The sequence below is a fragment of the Octopus sinensis genome, linkage group LG11 (genome assembly GCF_006345805.1).
Source record: "Octopus sinensis linkage group LG11, ASM634580v1, whole genome shotgun sequence".
NCBI lineage: Eukaryota > Metazoa > Mollusca > Cephalopoda > Octopoda > Octopodidae > Octopus > Octopus sinensis.
Window position 1 is genome coordinate 20,557,722 of NC_043007.1, and position 19,078 is coordinate 20,576,799.

A 19,078-nucleotide genomic window follows, 5' to 3' on the forward strand; every position below is an offset into this window, starting at 1 on the left:
AACGACACAACTGTACCTCCACCCCTGACTTTGTTTCCACATAGCTTTCGAAAATATAAGGACACTGATCGTGTTGTATAACCAACTCGAGACGATGTCTCATGGAGCTAAATTACAGCAACATTCGTCCTAAACCAGGACTGCCATGTTATGTTGGCAAACAATCTTTACTCCAAAGTACTGTTGCTGAATATCTCACGTTTATTTATTCTATTTTATTTTTATTTTATCTAGTTTCAGCTCACGAGCTGTGGCCATGCTGGGGCACCCCCATTTGGTGTTGCTACATGATTTTACTTCACGAATGCTTTTTAGCAATTGCCATTTGGTGCATGAGAGAGTTCGATGCAGCTGCCCTCATCTGCACCTCCTGCCGTGAAGTTGGTTCATCTGGGACACCTGACAGGAAGAGATCCAGTTTTATTTTAAAGACATCTGCATCCACCCCATGCAGGTCTCTCGGGTTCTTCAGAGGATATTGAAGAGCTGTAGGCCCCTGAAGCCCAGGCTATCACAGTATCTTGTCCTACATCTTGATGGCAAATTTGGAGTCCTTGGCACTATGCAGTGGCGCCCAGTTCTAGTATTTGTGTAACTCTCGATGCCAAAGTTTGGGACAAGTCCTTCTAGGATCTTCCAGATGTATATTATGGCATATCTTTCTCGCCTACGCTCTAAGGAATAGAGTCTTAATCTCTTGAGTCTTTCCCAGTAGCTTATATGCTGCACAGAGGCTATCTTCTTCATGTAGCTTTGTTGGATCGCCTCAAGTTCTGTGATTAACTTGACACTGGATGGTGACCATAGCTGAGAGATTTACAAATAGTAATTTCTAGCTTTAAAGAATTAGCTATTATTGATAAGATTTTCTACAAATACCTTTTAGATGATGTAGAATATGATTATATCAGAATTTATAATGAAAAAATAATTGGGTGACGCACACACATACATACTGACATGCATCAAATTTTCTTAGAAACTTGAACTTTGGTTTTGTAGATTCATATCATGTTTGTATGAATGTGGACAGGGCGGCGAGCTGGCAGAAACATTAGAACGCCGGGCGAAATGCTTAGCGGTATTTCGTCTGCCGCTACTTTCTGAGTTCAAATTCTGCCGAGGTCGACTTTGCCTTTCATCCTTTTGGGGGTCGATAAATTAAGTACCAGTTACGCACTGGAGTCAATGTAATTGACTTAATCCCTTTGTCTGTCCTTGTTTGTCCCTTCTATGTTTAGCCCCTTGTGGGCAATAAAGAAATAAGAAACGTTTGTGTCCTTGTTTGTCTCCTCTGTGTTTAGCCCCTTGTGGGTAGTAAAGAAATAGGTATTTTGTCGGCCGTTATGTTCTGAGTTCAAATTCCGCCGAGGTCGACTTTGCCTTTCATACTTTCGGGGTTGATTAAATAAGTACTAGTTATGTACTGAGGTCGATGCAATCAATTGAGTCCCTTTCTCTGTCCTTGTTTGCCCCCTCTATGTTTAGCCCCTTGTGGGCAATAAAGAATTGTATGAATGTGGACACGCCCACCTGTTTTTGCACATTAGATTCTGATATAATCATATCCTACACCAGTGGTTTTCGACCATTTCCCAGCCAGCGCCTCCTAAAAACTATTTTTGACATAAGCTAACTGATAATTGCCCTCCCAAAAATGATAACAAATGAATACCATCTAAACCTAGCTCTTACTATCTAAACACATACAACCCTGCCATAGACTTACACACTGAAAATACTAACACCGATCGCAAGGGTGTGTGTGTGTGTGTGCACAATTGCAGCATGGAAGATGTTAGTAAGCCATTTAACAACAAACAAAAAGCCTTTAGAGTCACTTCGACATTTAAATTCAATTTGTGTCAAAATATTTTCGTCGCTTTCAAACCACGACCTGTTCACTGACAAAACCTTGTGCTGCATCATATATATATATAAAACTGAGAATGTGTGTCAGTCTGTCTGTCTGTGTGTGTGAATCCCTAAAACTTGAGATCTACACAACCAATTTCATTCAAATTTTACACATGCCTTACTTAGAGTAACTTTTTCCCTAGGGTGACCCCACAGCAATATCATATCTTCTCCACTATTTCAGTATTACGTGTTAAAAGTGAAACAAAAACATCTCTCTATTGTAATGTCAGATGCTTTCACTTTAATACTGAAACTATTAAGGCGAAACTATTATATAACAGGAATGAACCATTAACAGTGGACATCCATTTTGCTAGAAGATCCGCTATGGTCTTATATGCTACATCACTGGTTTTCAATTCATATTAATCAAATTAATATTCAATTTTTCACCCTTATTATTTTAAATTTAAATGTACATATATATATAGATAGATAGATAGATAGACGTATACATATAGATGTATATATTTAGATGTATATATATATATATATATATATATATATATATATATATATATATATATATATATATATATATATGTTATGCATCGTTTCATTCTTGGTGGGATGATAGACAACTCAATGAAGGCATTGTTATTGTTTTACTTTGCTTAACCTGTTTTGCGAACTGTCAATATATAGCGGAGTGATACGCATTGTGCGTATCCGCTTTAGACACAGCTCATACTGTTTACAAACAAATAGTGCCAAAAGTGGGGATATATTCTACACATGTATACACAAAGATATGAATGTGTAACATCCCTTCTTCTTGAAAAAAATAAAGGGGTCTTTTGGCAGTGAAGAAAAATATAAGTAGTCTCCCTTACTCTAATGGATTGTCAGCGCAAGGTTTTCACATGGTTTTCTGCTTTGTAATCTAGCAGAATTAGTTATCTTTTCTTTTTCTTTTTTTTTCTCTTTAACGGTATCAAACCGGTGGTAGAAAGTTCGACCTGCATCTGATGGATCTTGTGTCCCGCATTGGTGTCTAAGGTGTATTGTTGGGCTGCTGATGGGTGGTTGGTACCCGTTGGAGTGATGATTCTGTGGGTGTTGTCACTGATGCGGGTGGTATTGTACACGTTATCCTCGACAGCTTTGATGTTGGTCGGATGTAGACCCTATTGCGTCTCAGCTGCCTACCAGATTCCGTTTATATTATATACGATCTTGGGGTTTCAGCTCTACTGACAACCTGTGCTGGGATCCATGTTTTAGTTATGGGATCTTCAGTATGCACATGTTGTCCTCCAAGTATCTCAGGTAAGTACTGTGCATGTTTGTTGTAATATTTCTGTGATTGTTCTTAAGTGGCTGCTAGCTTTGCCCTTGTCTCTTCCTAGTCAATAGGAGGTTGGATCTTAGTTGGCAGGGTGGTTTTGTACTTCCTGCCATTCAGCAATTCTGCTGGGGATTTCATGTCAGCCCTCAGCGGTGTCGCTCGTAGGGACAGAAGTGCCAGGTGTGGGTCTTCCTTGGTCTCTCGGCATTTGACTAGTGTTCTCTTCACTGTCTGCACCTGTCTTTCTATAAATCCATGACCTTTGGGGTAGTGTGGAGATAAGGTTGTAATATTGAACCCATACTCATCGGCTAGCTTTTGGATTCTTGTGATGTGAACTGGGTTCCATTGTCACATATGATCTGCTCTGCTAGAAGTCCTCGAGCCACTGTAGTGATTATTTTGGCTCTCAGGTCTTTCACTTTTCTCACAAATGGAAATTTGGAGTAGTAGCAGGTCATTATCAAATACCATTCTTGGCTCTCTGTGAACAGATCTACTCCAACAGCTTGCCATGGCCTTCTTGGGATGTCACCAGATATCATTTCATCCTTTTGTTGTGAGTTTCTATACTTTTGATAGATGTGGCATGTAGAAACTGTCTTTTCTATGTCTTTGTACATGCCTACCCAATATACTGCTGACTTAGCTCGGAGCTTGCATTTATCCATTCCCAGATGCCCTTGGTGAATCTTGTCAAGAATCTCTTTTTGCATTGATTGGGGTATAACTATTCGGGATCCAGCCATCAGGATTCCATTCTCCACTGATATATCATCATGGATGGCCCAATATTCACGAATGAGGTGCTGCACCTGATGTCTCTTTTCTGGCCACACTTGAATCACCATCTGAGTGAGGAGTTGGAGTTCTTCATCTTTGCTGGTCTCCTCTTTGATTTGTGCTAGCTTTGTGTTTGTTGCATTTACAATGTGGTGGACCTTTATGCTTAGTCCTTCCATCTGTTTATCATGTGAGGATAGTCTGGAAAGAGCATCCACCAATATCAGGTCTTTTCCTGGCTTGTACCTCATATCGTAGTCAAACTTTTGAAGCCTCAACAGTAATCTTTGCAGTCTGGCTGGTGCTTTCGTGAGTGTTTTTTCTGTGTATTTGTTCAAGATGGTCTGATTCAATATTGAAATGTCTGCCATACAGGTATGTATGGAACTTTTCACATCCATATACTACTGCCAGGAGTTCCCTTTCAATATTTGCATACCTTGTCTCTGTGGGTGAGAGAGCTTTCGAGGCATATGCAATGGGTTTACCTTCTTGTATCAATGCTGCGCCAACTCCTCTCATAGAAGCATCGACTTGGAGTGTTACTGGTTTGCGTCTGTCATAGTACTGCAGAGTTGTTTCCTTACTCTTTTACTTGTTTCAGTCATTTGACTGCGGCCATGCTGGAGCACCGCCTTTAATCGAGCAACTCGACCCCGGGACTTGTTCGTTGTAAGCCCAGTACTTATACTATCGGTCTCTTTTGCCGAACCGCTAAGTGACGGGGACATAAACACACCAGCATCGGTTGTCAAGCAATGCTAGGGGGACAAACACAAACATACACGCACACACATATATACGACAGGCTTCTTTCAGTTTCCGTCTACCAAATCCACTCACAAGGCTTTTACTGATGAGCTTTCTGATTGCTTTGAAATCCTGTGTGTGTGAAGCACACCAATCAAACTCTATGTCATCTTTGTTTAGTTCTCGGAGACTTGCAGTGTGATCGGCCAGCTTGGGCATGAAGACTCCCAGCTTTTGATTACACTTTCATAAATACAAGATTAAAGAACTTTTAAAAAGCAAACAATTTTAATAATAAATAGACTTTATTAAAGCGTTTACATATGAAAGTGAAATGAATTACTTAAAAATCTATTATCTGGTGGATATTTTCTAACAAAACATAAAATGAAAACTTTTCTTTACAGATAATTGTCACACCATGTCTTCAGACAATTAAAGCAATCTCTTCCCTGCTTTGCATTGGCATTAATTGTCTCTGAGATCCAGTCTTTAAACAATTCTTCATCTTTGTTTAGAAGAAGGAACTGACCCAAAACGTTATAGGCCTGAATAAAAAGAAAAGAGAAAGTGTTAAATTATAAAATTTTGCAACATTTCTAATACATGTTTCTAATACAAGAAAATGGTTGTAGGTAAATTCCGCCACGGTATATTCTACCATGGTAAATTCCACCCATGGACAGACATCCAAAATAAGCTGCTCCCACTAATAATCACTGTGGTCAGTTTCTCTAGATCATTGGTCAATACCTATGTTATTTAATCTGTCTCTCTCTGAAGCCGAGAGAGAGAGAGGGGGGAGAGAAAGATAGAAAGAGAGTCTGTGCCAGCGCCGCCCTGACTGGCCTCCGTGCCAGTGGCACGTAAAATGCACCATCCGATTGTGGCTGTTGCCAGCCTTGTCTGGCCCCGTACCGGTGGCACGTAAAAAGCACCATCCGATCGTGGCCGTTTGCCAGCCTTGTCTGGCACCTGTGCAGGTGGCACGTAAAAAGCACCCACCACACTCACGGAGTGGTTGGCGTTAGAAAGGGCATCCAGCTGTAGAAATACTGCCAGATCAGACTGGGCCTGGCGCAGCCTTCTGGCCTCCCAGATCCCAGTTGAACTGTCCAACCCATGCTAGCATGGAAAACGGACGTTAAACGATGATGATGATGATGAATCTATTTGAAATGAGATGGGATCACTTTAATGTGTTCCCATTGAGCAAGAATCTATGAAAAAGGCTCATCACAAAATTTCAAAAATAAAGTAATTTGGGAACAAAGAAAGAAAAGATTAAACTTTTGTATATACTGTATTCACCACATATATCTTCATGTGATTGTCCCTTAATTATTTCTCTTTGTATTTATTCCCTTTATTGATATTATTTGTTATGCATTCTTCTTTTATTTCCATAATATCGTAACCCATATAATACAATAACGATGATAACAAAAATAATAATGATAACTTCACCCATGGTGGAATTTACCGGTCACCAAGAAAATAGTTCCCAAATATCTCTGATGCAGCTTTTTTTCCAATCATTCAGAGATAAGAAAATAAATAGCAATTCTTTAATACGGCAGGACTTGTATTCACAACCTGATATTAGCTCATTTGCATCACAGAACCACAAGAGCCTTGATCTCTGATTATTCTAAATACTGTAGCCCGAGACTCTATACATACAAACAAATAGCCATCATGGTTTTATTCAATGTATCCCTTAATCCTTAATTGGGAATGCAGTCACTGCAGTTTGTTGTCAAAATAGTTTGCAAGAGGGCCTTCCAGAAACTGACATTTTAGCTCATCTGTCAGTCCTGACTGGGCTGCACATGCAGAGATAACAGTTACTGTCAGGTTGCCCATAGCTTGTATAAGCTTAATTACTAATCGCCTCAGTTACATCAGCTACCGATCACTAATTTCTCTTCCACACAATCAACAGAACACAGTCTTTGCATTTACTGTACATTCACCATGTCTCACTACCATTTAGCATTGTTGTTTGTACACAAGCATACAATACAATAGATCTTTCACTCTGAGAGAGAGAGACTTTTTGTTATTAATAAAGCTAATAGCTCTCTGAACAATATGCTTACTTTAACCAACCATTGTTATGCAATGAGAAGAATGTTGTGCCACCAGCACAGGAGGGGTTAGCTGCCAGGAACAAACTGATCCCTTTATACAGTATCAGTTTTTAAACCAGTGTTAAGGGTACTAAAAGCCTGACAGTATGAAGGAAGGGCAGGCTTATTGTATGAGATTTTCATCATAAAAGATAATAGTGTTAAGAGTACTAAAAGCCTGACAGTATGAAGAAAAGGAAGATTTTCATCACAAACTAAATATTCAACTAATATTTTTGGAAAATAGATATTATATACCAAACCTTTTCATAGCCCTTTTCAATCAGTCTGTCTCCTAAAGTATCGCCAATTCCAGCCAGCTGCTTAACAGATTTATCACCCATAGGCTCATCAACAAAATTTCTGAACTTCTGTGAAGTAGACATGATTTATACCTAAAAAAGGAAATTGAGAAATTGTTGAAAATATTGGTTTCAAGTTTTGGCAGAAGGCCAGCAATTTCAGGGCAGTGGGTTTACATCAACCCTAGTGTTCAATTGATACTTGTTTTATTGACCCTTAAAGGATGAAAGGTGAAGTTGACTTTGGTGGAATTCAAGCTCAGAATGTAAAGGCAGACGAAATGCTGCTAAACATTCTGCTTGGCATACTAAGGATTCTGACTGCTAGCCACCTTAACCCTTTAGTGTTTGCATTATTCTGCCAAAATTAATGCTTTTTTATCCACAGGAGTGGCTGTGTGGTAAGTAGCTTGTTTACCAACCACATGGTTCCGGGTTCAGTCCCACTATGTGGCACCTTGGGCAAGTGTCTTCTACTATAGCCTCGGGCCGACCAAAGCCTTGTGAGTGGATTTGGTAGACGGAAACTGAAAGAAGCCCGTCGTATATATCTATATATATGCGTGTGTGTGTTTGTGTGTCTGTGTTTGTCCCCTTAGCATTGCTTGACAACCGGTGCTGGTGTGTTTAGGTCCCCGTTACTTAGCGGTTCGGTAAAAAGAGACCGAAAGAATAAGTACTGGGCTTACAAAAAGAATAAGTCCCGGGGTCGAGTTGCTCGATTAAAGGCGGTGCTCCAGCATGGCCGCAGTCAAATGACTGAACCAAGTAAAAGAGTATTGTTTTGAACTAATCATGCATTATCTTGGTGCCATGAGACTTTGATGAGGTAGCTGTTAATTTTTAAAACGATATTGTAGGGTTGGTGTGAGAGACCAGATATGGCCAGTTTAAACATAAAATAAGCAGAATACTTTTGGTCAGATATGGCCGATTTAAATGCTAAAGGGTTAATCCTTGGAAATATTGTCCAATAAATATAAGCTTTCCATCATTGTTTTTTTGTTTTCTTTTGTTGTTACATTAACGCCTGTTTGTTGATGTATGTGGGTAGCTTCAAGCCAGAATAAATGCAAAGTAAAAAGAAAAGACAAAAACTAAATTACTACATTTTCAACTGTTATATATAATCACTTAAACGACACTTTTGATTGTATATTCAACTTGTGTTTATTATATAAATAACTCTGTTGGCCTTATATCTATAATGTGCTGTATAATAAACATTCATCACAGGAGTGGCTGTGTGGTAAGTAGCTTGCTAACCAACCACATGGTTCTGGGTTCAATCCCACTGCGTGGCATCTTGGGCAAGTGTCTTCTGCTATAGCCCCGGGCCGACCAATGTCTTGTGAGTGGATTTGGTAGATGGAAACTGAAAGAAGCCTGTCATATATATGTATATATATATATGTATGTGTGTTTGTCCCCCTAGCATTGCTTGACAACCGATGCTGGTGTGTTTACGTCCCCGTAACTTAGCGGTTCGGCAAAAGAGACCGATAGAATAAGTACTGGGCTTACAAAGAATAAGTCCCGGGGTCAATTTGCTCGACTAAAGGTGGTGCTCCAGCATGGCCGCAGTCAAATGACTGAAACAAGTAAAAGAGTAATTAACATCCATCGTCTGAACTTCCTCCATCCTATTCTTATTCTAGCCATCACACACTCTGTGCATCTTCTCCCACTGTGAATTTGGTCCCCTAAGTAGCAGAAATTATCTACTACTTTGAATGAGCTGCCAGGGCATTTGAGAGAATCAATTTCCCGAGTCTCTAAAAGTTTTTATGGCTCCTGTGCGTCTTCCACACATGCAAAATATCTTCTTTGATAACCTTCCTATTAATCTACTGCACCTCTTGCGTGTCCACAGCTTACACTGGGTACACAGTATGGAGTTCCTGCAAATCAAACAGGGCAACCAACCTGAGAGGGGTAAAATCTAGTCAGTTCTTTTGCTTACTAGGACCTTAGTCTTTGATAACTTAATCTGAAGGCCTTTAGACCCCAGGTTTTTCTTCCACACCTGGAATTTCTCGTCTAGCTCTGATATGGAATCTGCTGTGAGGGCAAGATCATCAGCATATAGTAATCTCCAGGGGCTGCTGGTCTTGAATTCCTGTCGTGGCACGTTAAAAGCACCAACCGATCGTGGCTGATGCCAGACCCCCCCTGGCACCTGTGCAGGTGGCACGTAAAAAGCACCCACTACACTCGCAGAGTGGTTGGCGTTAGGAAGGGCATCCAGCTGTAGAAACACTGCCAGATCAGACTGGAGCCTGGTGCAGCCTCCTGGCTTCCCAGACCCCGGTCGAACCGTCCAACCCGTGCTAGCGCGGAAAACGGACGTTAGATGATGATGATGACCTGCAAGACAATGAGGAAAAGGAGGAGACTAAGGACTGAGCCTTGATGAACCCCTGTGGCTAACACTCACCTTACTACATGGCTTGTAGAGCTTTCAACACCAATCCCAAACCTCCTCAGGGCCCACCATATTACTCAGTGGGTCACTTGATCAAAGGCTTTATCTAGATCAATGAATGTCAGGTACAATGGTCTACTCTTAGCTAAATACTTCTCTTGCAGTAGTCTATGAAATTAGTGTCAGTAGTGCTTCCTCCCTGAACAAAGTCAAACTGCAGTTCATCTAGCCCAGGGATGGGCAACTTTTCGTCAACTGGGGGCCGCATCGTACCATTTCTAAGTGGGAGACGGCCGCATGATAAAACACACGCATGTAATATTACTTGCCCACTTTACACTGAATTTTTTGCAGTTCTTAATTCTATTTGTCTTAGTATGAAAGTTTACATTAAGCTGGTATCTCTTTCATTATCTCCTAATGATAATAATGATGATTACTAGTGTAAATAAATTATAGTTTCAGAATCTCTGCAGCCAAAAAAGTGGGAAAGACTTCCACCCGTCCCCGTACCCTCATTTTCTCGCAAATTAGTTTATTTTTGTAATTTTTTTTTGCCAGAAATCCACGTTTTCGGATACGGAGGTTCCGGAAAATTGCCAAAAATCGGGATTGTGAAAACCCCACCCCAGCTTCCCTCCAACTTCATCAATTTTGACCCCCCCCCCCCACTAGCCCTAAAAGCGTAACCGTAAGTACAGAAATGTTTTGAAATTTTTGTCCGAATCACGATGTCCATATTTTTCCGTAGATTGTGAAAAAAAAAAAAGAAAAAAAAAAGGTTGTGAAAAAAGTTTAAAATGAAGGAAATGGGGGTGGGGTGGGGTGGGGTGGTAATTTAGAAATGTCGATTTTTGCCAATATTTTTGCAGATCCGTATTCCGGGCAGCCGAAAGTGGGTTTCTGTAGGAAGAAAAAAAAAAAAAAAACCCTCCGAAAGCAGATGCGGTCCATGTCGGCTTTGTTCGCCAAAAAGGCAGTTGAATGAAAGAAAGTGAAAGAAAAGCATGAAATCGTCAGTAACTAAAAATCTTGTTTCTTCTTCTTCTTCTTCTCCTCTAAAACAGAAAGAATGTTTATTTATAACTGGAAGAAATGGCTGAACAAGTGAAACTCGAGGCATCTCGCACGGAACTTCAGAGAATTTCTAAAGTTTATCTCTTTGTAATGATTATGGCAAAAATCCAACTAAAAATTTAAAAAATTGATAAAGAATAAGCGATATCGTGACAAATCAACTATTGTAATGTAAAATGCTAGATGTACATTAAACCATGCCATATCGCGGTTCATCATTTAAACTTGCATCTACAAATTATAAAAAAAATATACAGTAGTTTCTACTAGGCGGATTTTTCACTAATCGCGGGATGTTTTGGAATGTAAAACCCGCGATAGTCGAGGGATAATTGCACTGTTTAAATGACCGGTTAATAGTTATAACAGTGACAAATGTAAAACAGACTGCCCTGTTCTTAGTTTATACCAAGTCAATATAACCTTTGGTCAATATAAAGTTTGAGACCCGCGACCGCATCTTTTTCGTTCTTCTACTTCCATTTTGTTGACGAAGTTTATTCAGCTTTTACAGAATAGTTTTCATCCAGTAATAAATATTTAGCTGAATAAAAATCACTAATTAATTTTGGTCATTGCCACAGCCTTTTCATGTCTTTATGTATAGAAAAATATAGGAAGAACTGTTTATTGATTTCGGAAAACAAAGACAAACAATGAGTAGAAACACTAAAACACAAATCTTGCATCATTTTCCAAACATAAAGGAAAACATGAGATTTTCTGCAAAAGTGAAAGAAAAAGGCAAGAAGTCGAGAGGTTACACTGAAGATTTTAGCCACTAAACTATAATTTAGCCATTGTTGATAACAATGATGTTATTACTGCTGTTCAGCCAGAGATCTTCCCTGAATGAACAAACCCAGTGATCAAAAGTGTCCTAGGTATTAGGACACATTATTTCTCCCCACCCCGTCAGAAATTGCGTATTTAGGACTACACGTCATATTATAGCTTTTGAAGGCAATTATGGACAATAAGAATATATAAATATATTATCTGGGGTTTCATTATGGAAAACAAAGTTACAGTAGATGATTGTGACGGTTACAATAATTCTAGGACCGAAACCGTATTTAATTAGGTAAAAACTTAATGAACTAAAAAAAAAAAAAAAAAGGAAGTCGCGAGCGCGTAAAAACGTTGAATGTAATCAGAATACATTTTCTATAGTTACAGTAAACTCTGGTAAATTACTTGCAGTTGCTATTAGAAAAGGTATAAAGTGGGATACATTGGTGTTATTCAATAATAAAATAAGTTATTTATCGCAAGAATTCCCTTTAAATCAAAGCTGGGAGACTTACCGCCAAATTTCTTTTTCGTGGAATAATCAGTTGCTTCAAGGGAAGATAACTGGCGAATACTTAAATACTTGGAGCTCTCGCTTGGGGAAAAGATTTTTTGGAGCTCTCGCTTGGGGAAAGGCCTTTTTGTTAGAGAGTCCGAAGAGAGCGGAGGACGTCTATAAATGCTCGAAGGTTTCTTTGATTTATGGCGGGGAAATGGGGTCTTTAAATATTATATAGAGAAGTTTGTTTTATGAGACTGAAAGCGGAAATAACTTAGTGAACATGACGCAATAAATAATATATTTCTTTACTACCCACAAGGGGCTACTCACAGAGGGGACAAACAAGGATAGACAAAAGGATTAAGTTGATTATATCGACCCCAGTGCGTAACTGGTACTTAATTTATCGACCCCGAAAGGATGAAAGGCAAAGTTGACCTCGGCGGAATTTGAACTCAGAACATAAAGACAGACGAAATACCTATTTCTATTTCTTTACTACCCACAAGGGGCTAAACATAGATTAGACAAACAAGGATAGACAAAGGGATTAAGTTGATTATATCGACCCCAGTGCGTAACTGGTACTTAATTTATCGACCCCGAAAGGATGAAAGGCAAAGTTGACCTCGGCGGAATTTGAACTCAGAACGTAAAGACAGACGAAATACTTATTTCTTTACTGTCCACAAGGGGCTAAATATAGAGAGGGGACAAACAAGGACAGACAAAGGGATTAAATCAATTACATCGACCCAGTGCGTAACTGGTACTTAAATTTATCGACCCCGAAAGGATGAAAGGCAAAGTCGACCTCGGCGGAATTTGAACTCAGAACGTAATGGTATATCTCCTACACAAGATAACATTAAGACTGAATTACCAAATCAATATGGAGAGAAGGAAATATAAAATGCTTTGAATTGGTTTTCGTGGTAGGAAATAGATTCGTAGCAATTTTGTGTACTTGAGTTCAGAACAGAGAAGATATAAGTCTACATGGTCTGGAGCTTAGAAAGAAATTGTATAAGATATGCTGTTTTTTTTTTATATACAAACAAAATAGGGATGGCGAAGTGTGCTGGGGTAGATTTAGTGGATTTCATTCTTTGTTCAGAGAAGCAGACACTGTCAATGTGAGATTAGGAAGAAAGAACAAAAACAAAACAAAATGGGTTCTACTAGCGAACAAGTGGTCCCGGTGCTCGCACGCGCGTACTCGCGCATCCGCGCCAGCTAGTCGTGACTAGTCGATCCTTTGTGTTTTTGTGTGTTATTAACTTTGTTTAAAAAATGATTTACTTTGTTTAACAAAAATTATTTACTTTGTGTAAAAAAAATTATTTATTTTGTGTTTTATTTACTTTGCTAAGGTAGTCGTTGTAGGATCGACTAGTCACGACTAGCTAGCGCAGATGCACGACTGCGCGAGGGCGCGCACCGGGACCACTGTTCACTAGTAGTACCGCAAAATGTATATAATATATTGTGTTAGCGACATAACATTTGCCCATCATCAACAAGTGATTTTGTAGGTGTGGTCTAGAATGTCTGCATGTGTGGCAGTAAGCATGTTCTAGATATCTAAAGCTGTAAGAGTACACTCGAACTTTGTAAGGGATGAACAACAGATCATAGCTAAATATTTGTCGTCTCCGAAGCTGAAACTTAGGTTTATTGCAATTTTATAAATGTGTATGTGTATCCAAGAAAGTATAACGTGTTTTACTGATTTCGGATCTTTTCGGTTTGAACGGCAGTTTTTAACATAATTTCTAGGTAACTAAAAAATTTCTCAAGGATGGAACTGGATTCCTCTAGTGTATATTAGCAGTCAAATTGTCATAAGTTCGACTGGGTCCAAGATGACAGCCGTAGTCACATGACTACAACTACAAAAAGTCCCACAACTTTTTAAAATTAAATCGGCTTATGGGTAACGTAACAACAGATAAATCACGGTGGCACAGTTTTAGGATGTTTTCCCTTTCAACGGCAGATCGAGAAATTAATTTTTTGTAACTAAACACTTCCAAGGGAAAAGATCCCAGTTTTATTACAATTTTTTAAAGTTTTTGTCTCCTTTTGCGAGGAATTGTCCATATACTCATACATGCGCATACCTATTTATATACATTTATGCTTGTATATACATATGCATGTGAGTGTGTGCGCGCGTATATATTTGTTTACATTTTTTAGATCGATGAAATCAGGGAGCTTTTCGGTTTGAACGGCAGTTTTTTCTAGCGGTGTCATATGAAATTGTCACCCATAATTATAACCCTAGTATCGATCTATTGCATTTCAATCTGTTTTAGGGTTACGGGTGGGGGGAAATGGGTATCTTTTTTTTTCTTCAGAAATGTAAATAAACCCAATCTGTTTTTTAAACGAGGGATATAATCATACGGCACAGAATGTTTTCACCTCAATAGACGTCATTGATTGGTTGAAATTGCAGAAATTGATGAAAAACAACAACAAATATCTTACAAATCATAGAATTTTCTCAAGAAAGCCAAGAGAAAAAGATGTTTTATAAACACATTCTACCAGTATACGAAGTTTAAAAGTGGGATCTTTTCGGTTTGAACGGCAGTTTTTAATATAATTTCTAGGTAACTAAATAGTGTCTAGCCAAGAGCACATCGAGCTGGTCGGCGAGACACCGAAAGACTACGAAGCGGTAACAGGAGCGAAAATCAACCAGGAAAAGTCAGTGGATTGCGGCTCCTCACCTGGAGAAGCAAGCCCATGCTGTCCAACAATGCCTCCATTGTGGGACGCTGGACCAACGTTCCGGTCGAGTTGCCTGGGGTCTTGTTTGGTCCGGACCGCCAAATGGAGAAGAACTGGAACAAGATAATGAGTAGGGTGGTCACTCTCGCCTGGCAATGGGCCGAGAGGAAGCTGTCCCTAAAAGGTTGGGCGGAGGTGGCAAGCATGTACACCGTGTCCATCATCTACTACCGTCTGACCGTCTTGCCTTGGAACGCATCATTCTCTTCCACTTCTTGTGGAAAGGATGCGTTCAGATGGTCAGGCGATCTGTTTGCTGCCAACACCCATTAAAAGGAGGGCTGGGCATGCTGTGGTTGATGATGTGCAGGCACACACTGAGACTGTGTCATCTCCGACTCTACGTAAACGATGGTGAACAGGTGTGGTCACCGTTTGTGAGGCGCGCTTTTCCGCAGGTTATCTCCATGATCGAACTGCAGTCGTGGATCAAAAAGAGGCCAAGGAAGGGCGAATTGCACCGTGAGTGTTGCGTTGCTCTTGAGCAACTATGCCGTCCCAGGTCAATCTTGAGCGACTGCAACACAACCAAAGCATTCTATAGGGGATTAGTGGAGGGGAAGTACGACGACGATCTTGGGGCGAACCTGGGCATCGACGAGGAATACCTGACCTGCCTGTTCAAGACGACTTTCAGGCTGGGACCTATGGACAACTTCCAGAGATCCTTGGCCTGGCAGTGCTATTGAGAAGTGCTACCCGTTCGGGATAAGCTCTACAGCATGGCTCGAGAAACACAGAGCCGACCTGCCCGAGATGCGGTCAGAGCGATGAAACCGTTCTGCACACACTTGTACAGTGTCCAACCATTTCCGACTTGTGGGCCTATGTCGAACGACTGCTATCGCATGTGGGACGAGTCAGTTTATCAACCCAAGTCTATTGTGAATATTGTCATGCCTCCTTCCTTGAAACGGGAAAGAAGAGCCATTTTCATCGTATTTGTGGCTATGGTGAAAGAATGTGTATGGTGGACGCGTCTGAAAGGTCTAGAGACAAACGCTTTCCTCTCTGGTGAATCTCTCATCAACTTCTTCAAGTATCACTTGGAGAGGAAGGTGAGAGTTGAGAGGGAAATTTTGTCAAGTGAACGTTTAAAAAAAAGATGGGTGAATGTGGCAAAGATGGCACGTGCAAATGCCATCCTTGCTACATTTACCCATCTTTTTTTGAAACGTTCACTAGACAAAATTTCCCTCTCAACTCTCACCATTTTGATCGAAAATTTAAGATCGAAATATTTTAGTCGGGAATTTCCGTAAGGGAAATAACTCCTGTGATAATCTCAAAGAGTTGTTGCCTGATATTAGCGACCGCCTAACAGAATTTGAACCGACGAAGGAGTTTACAAGAGTTAACTCCAGATCTACGATAAATCACAACCGATCATCTTCAATATGAAATGAAAGATTTATCTAATCAAATATTCTAGAAAAAGGTAAATTATATCTCACTCCTTTACTGTCTCGAATATCGCGTGCCCCACAGTAACAATGAATAATCTTCCCACCACACAAAAATAACAAAGCTTCAAATATAGCATGTGTATATGAATGAAATAAAGCTAATATAGACATTTTTATTCCTAAAGATATATTCATGTCAAGTACGTCCCTGCTTACGAGAGACTGTTGAAAAGATCCTGGCAAAAGGTCTCGTTTGTGGTTCAACCTCCCGAGTTCTTTTACGGGGCTTAGAGAAACTGAAGGACCGTTGCACTAAGTGTATGAACCTGATAGGGGAATATGCTGAATAAAATCATAATTTACTGATCCTCCTGTATTTTCTTTTACCCAAGGCCAGGAACTTTTCATCACCCCCTCGTATAAGTCTGTTCACTTAGAATTGGACACAAAACAACGCTAAGAAAAGGAAATTAGAACTTTAAGAAAGAAGAACAAAACTGAAAATAAATAATAATGATTTCTTCTTTTATCTGCCACAGTGATAGATAATGGCAATAGAAAAAAAAGTTTCTGACACTGGCTAAAAAGAAAATGAAGAAAATTGTGTGCTACTGTGGTTTGGGTAAGAACTAACATTAACAGTCTGTATCAGATATTTGAATAACTGATATAAAATGAAAAATTAAAATAAATGAATAAGATTTCTTTCATCTACCATGATTGATAACAAGTAATAAAAAAAAAAAAGAAATTTCCTAACATACAAGTGTCAGCTGAAAAGTTCTTAGACTGACCAACAATGTGACCAAATGAGCTTTAGTTTTCAACATAATCCCTTTTGCAGTCCACAAACTATTTCCGTTGGTGTTGCTGTACTTGAATCTCATTTCTAAAGAAGTTTTCATCCTGTTGGTCAAAAAAGTCATCAACAGCAGATATGAGACCCGAATGAAATCGGGTTATATTAACCAAAATGTGAAAAGGGGTCTAAATGGGGCTGGAAGGGGATTAAAATTTAAAGGAGCGAGTGTTTAGGAATTCTCTGTTACATCAAGCTAAAAAATTTGCGCCAGCCTTTTAATCATCAATGTGTTGCCGTCCATGATGAAGAAGTTTTGAATGCTTGCCATGGTGAGTCTACTGTTGTGAGAAAGAATCACTTCAAAACTTGGTGTTTACGATTTTCCTTTTACATCAAGTTCAAAATTTTACACCAGCCGTTAAACTGTCAATACGTTGCTGTCCGTCGTTAAGAAATGCCAGCCATGGTGACTCTACTATCCTCAGATTCTATCCCTTCAAACTTTGGTTTCCAAAATTTTATTATTTTTATTCAGCTCGCAAGTTCGTCTGTCCCTTTTAAATGTTAGTGTTTTGCTGTCTGCCTTGAAGCAGACCTTTCCATTGCCACTGCCTGATATTTATGATTGATCTTTCTAAATATTTTATTTCTCAAATTACACAAGATCTTTTGTTGTTTATAAATGGGAGAGAGATAGATAAAGATAGAGAGTAAGAGAAAGCGAGGGAGAGTCCGAGAGAAAAGAAAAGTAAGAGAGTGGGAAAGTGAGAGAGAAACAAAGAGGGAGAATCATCATCATCGTTTAACGTCCTTTTCAGTGCTAGCACGGGTTGGACAGTTTGACCGGGTCTGGGAAGCCAGGAGGCTGCACAAGGCTCCAGTCTGATCTGGCAGTGTTTCTACAGGTGGATGACCTTCCTAACACCAACCACTCTGTGAGTGTAGTGGGTGCTTTTTTCGTGCCGCCGGCACAGGTGCCAGGGGGGTTCGCAGCGGCAATGATCGGTTGGTGCTTTTTACATGCCACCGGCACAGAAGCCAGTCAAGGTGGCACTGCAATCGGCCACGTTCGGATGGTGCTTTTTACGTGCTGAAAGGAAGCAACAGAAAGTAACAACCACACTCTTACCCGCGTGTAGAGCGGGTCACCTTCAGCTAGTATATATATATATATATATATATTATTGCGAATCCAGAAAAATAAATATTATTTATACTGTTGAAGATATATATATTTCCTTCAGGGCGAACCGATAGCCATGGGCCATGGAACTAGTCACAGTAGTTAACTTGTGTGAACCAAATGCTGTCTCGTTCCAGCGTAGAGTGGATTCTCCACGAGAGCCATGAGGATGTGTCCATTCAATTTGGCTGCAGCTTCAAAAAAGGTCGATCCAGCGGGAAATCTTGCTGTTGGTAGCTCTCTGCATATGCGCATGAGGGAACTTCCAGTGGCCTACCAGAAGAAATCCACCTCTGCGCATGCGCGCTGAAGACTTCTAAAACGGCATCACTACAATTGTGTGGCCCATTTGAAGATAGTCAATCAACACAATGTCTTTTGTATCCACAAAAACTGAGGTCATCACTTTCCCTGCAGATGAAATGATGTTGGCTTGTTTGGAGCAGGTGAGGATGGGTGTGTCTACTGCATGGATTGTCTCTCTGTTTCTGGCTCAAAGCTGATGACCCCCCAACACTCATCCTGGGTGTAGGGTGATGGAGGAAAAGGACAACAGAAAAAGAAGTGCTTCCTGACCACATGTGCTTCCTGCCCACGCATGCCCCTTTCACTCTTCCGCCGGCCCCTGCAAGCCTTACTTCCGTCCACCTCATCTGTCATCCTCTCCACCAACACCACATAGCTCATCACAGCCCATAACACCGCTAACACCATACTGGGTTAGGAAACGTTTGAGAAAACTAGCTGTGATCAGCTTGGTGTATCTTTGGTCAGGTGTCAGAAGATGTGGCACCCACTGAGCAGAAACCTTCATCTAGCCAAATTCATTGTGCAGAATATTCTCAACTCTCTCTCACTAGATATGCCAACAGCATTGGCTATTTGATTTATAGTCAATCACCTGTCATCCATCA

The 19,078-nt window shown here is 40.1% G+C and overlaps 2 protein-coding genes across 2 annotated transcripts; both read right to left on the bottom strand.

Moving 5' to 3' along the window:
* Nucleotides 1–3,347: 3,347 nt before the first annotated feature.
* On the bottom strand, nucleotides 3,348–4,242 carry LOC115217266 (uncharacterized protein K02A2.6-like). Its single transcript, XM_029786908.1, has 2 exons — nucleotides 3,680–4,242; nucleotides 3,348–3,468 (listed from the first exon to the last, which is right to left on the bottom strand). Exons 1-2 carry the CDS (start codon nucleotides 4,240–4,242, stop codon nucleotides 3,348–3,350), a joined length of 684 nt encoding a protein of 227 aa, XP_029642768.1.
* Nucleotides 4,243–5,027: 785 nt separating this feature from the next.
* Nucleotides 5,028–12,091, bottom strand: LOC115217368 (barrier-to-autointegration factor B). The gene is made up of 3 exons (XM_029787041.2): nucleotides 11,985–12,091; nucleotides 7,137–7,268; nucleotides 5,028–5,289 (listed from the first exon to the last, which is right to left on the bottom strand). Exons 2-3 carry the CDS (start codon nucleotides 7,257–7,259, stop codon nucleotides 5,143–5,145), a joined length of 270 nt encoding a protein of 89 aa, XP_029642901.1. The 5' UTR covers nucleotides 7,260–7,268; nucleotides 11,985–12,091; the 3' UTR covers nucleotides 5,028–5,142.
* Between the last annotated feature and the right edge of the window lie 6,987 nt (nucleotides 12,092–19,078).

Excerpts from the sequence above, each read along its gene's own strand:
- LOC115217368 (XM_029787041.2), bottom strand. The coding sequence starts at position 7,259 with ATGTCTACTTCACAGAAGTTCAGAAATTTTGTTGATGAGCCTATGGGT. Across the intron at positions 5,290-7,136 it reads TTGAAAAGGGCTATGAAAAG|GCCTATAACGTTTTGGGTCA; the intron begins GTTTGGTATATA and ends CTTTTTATTCAG.
- LOC115217266 (XM_029786908.1), bottom strand. The coding sequence starts at position 4,242 with ATGAGGTACAAGCCAGGAAAAGACCTGATATTGGTGGATGCTCTTTCC. Across the intron at positions 3,469-3,679 it reads TTCACAGAGAGCCAAGAATG|GTCATGGATTTATAGAAAGA; the intron begins GTATTTGATAAT and ends ACTACCCCAAAG.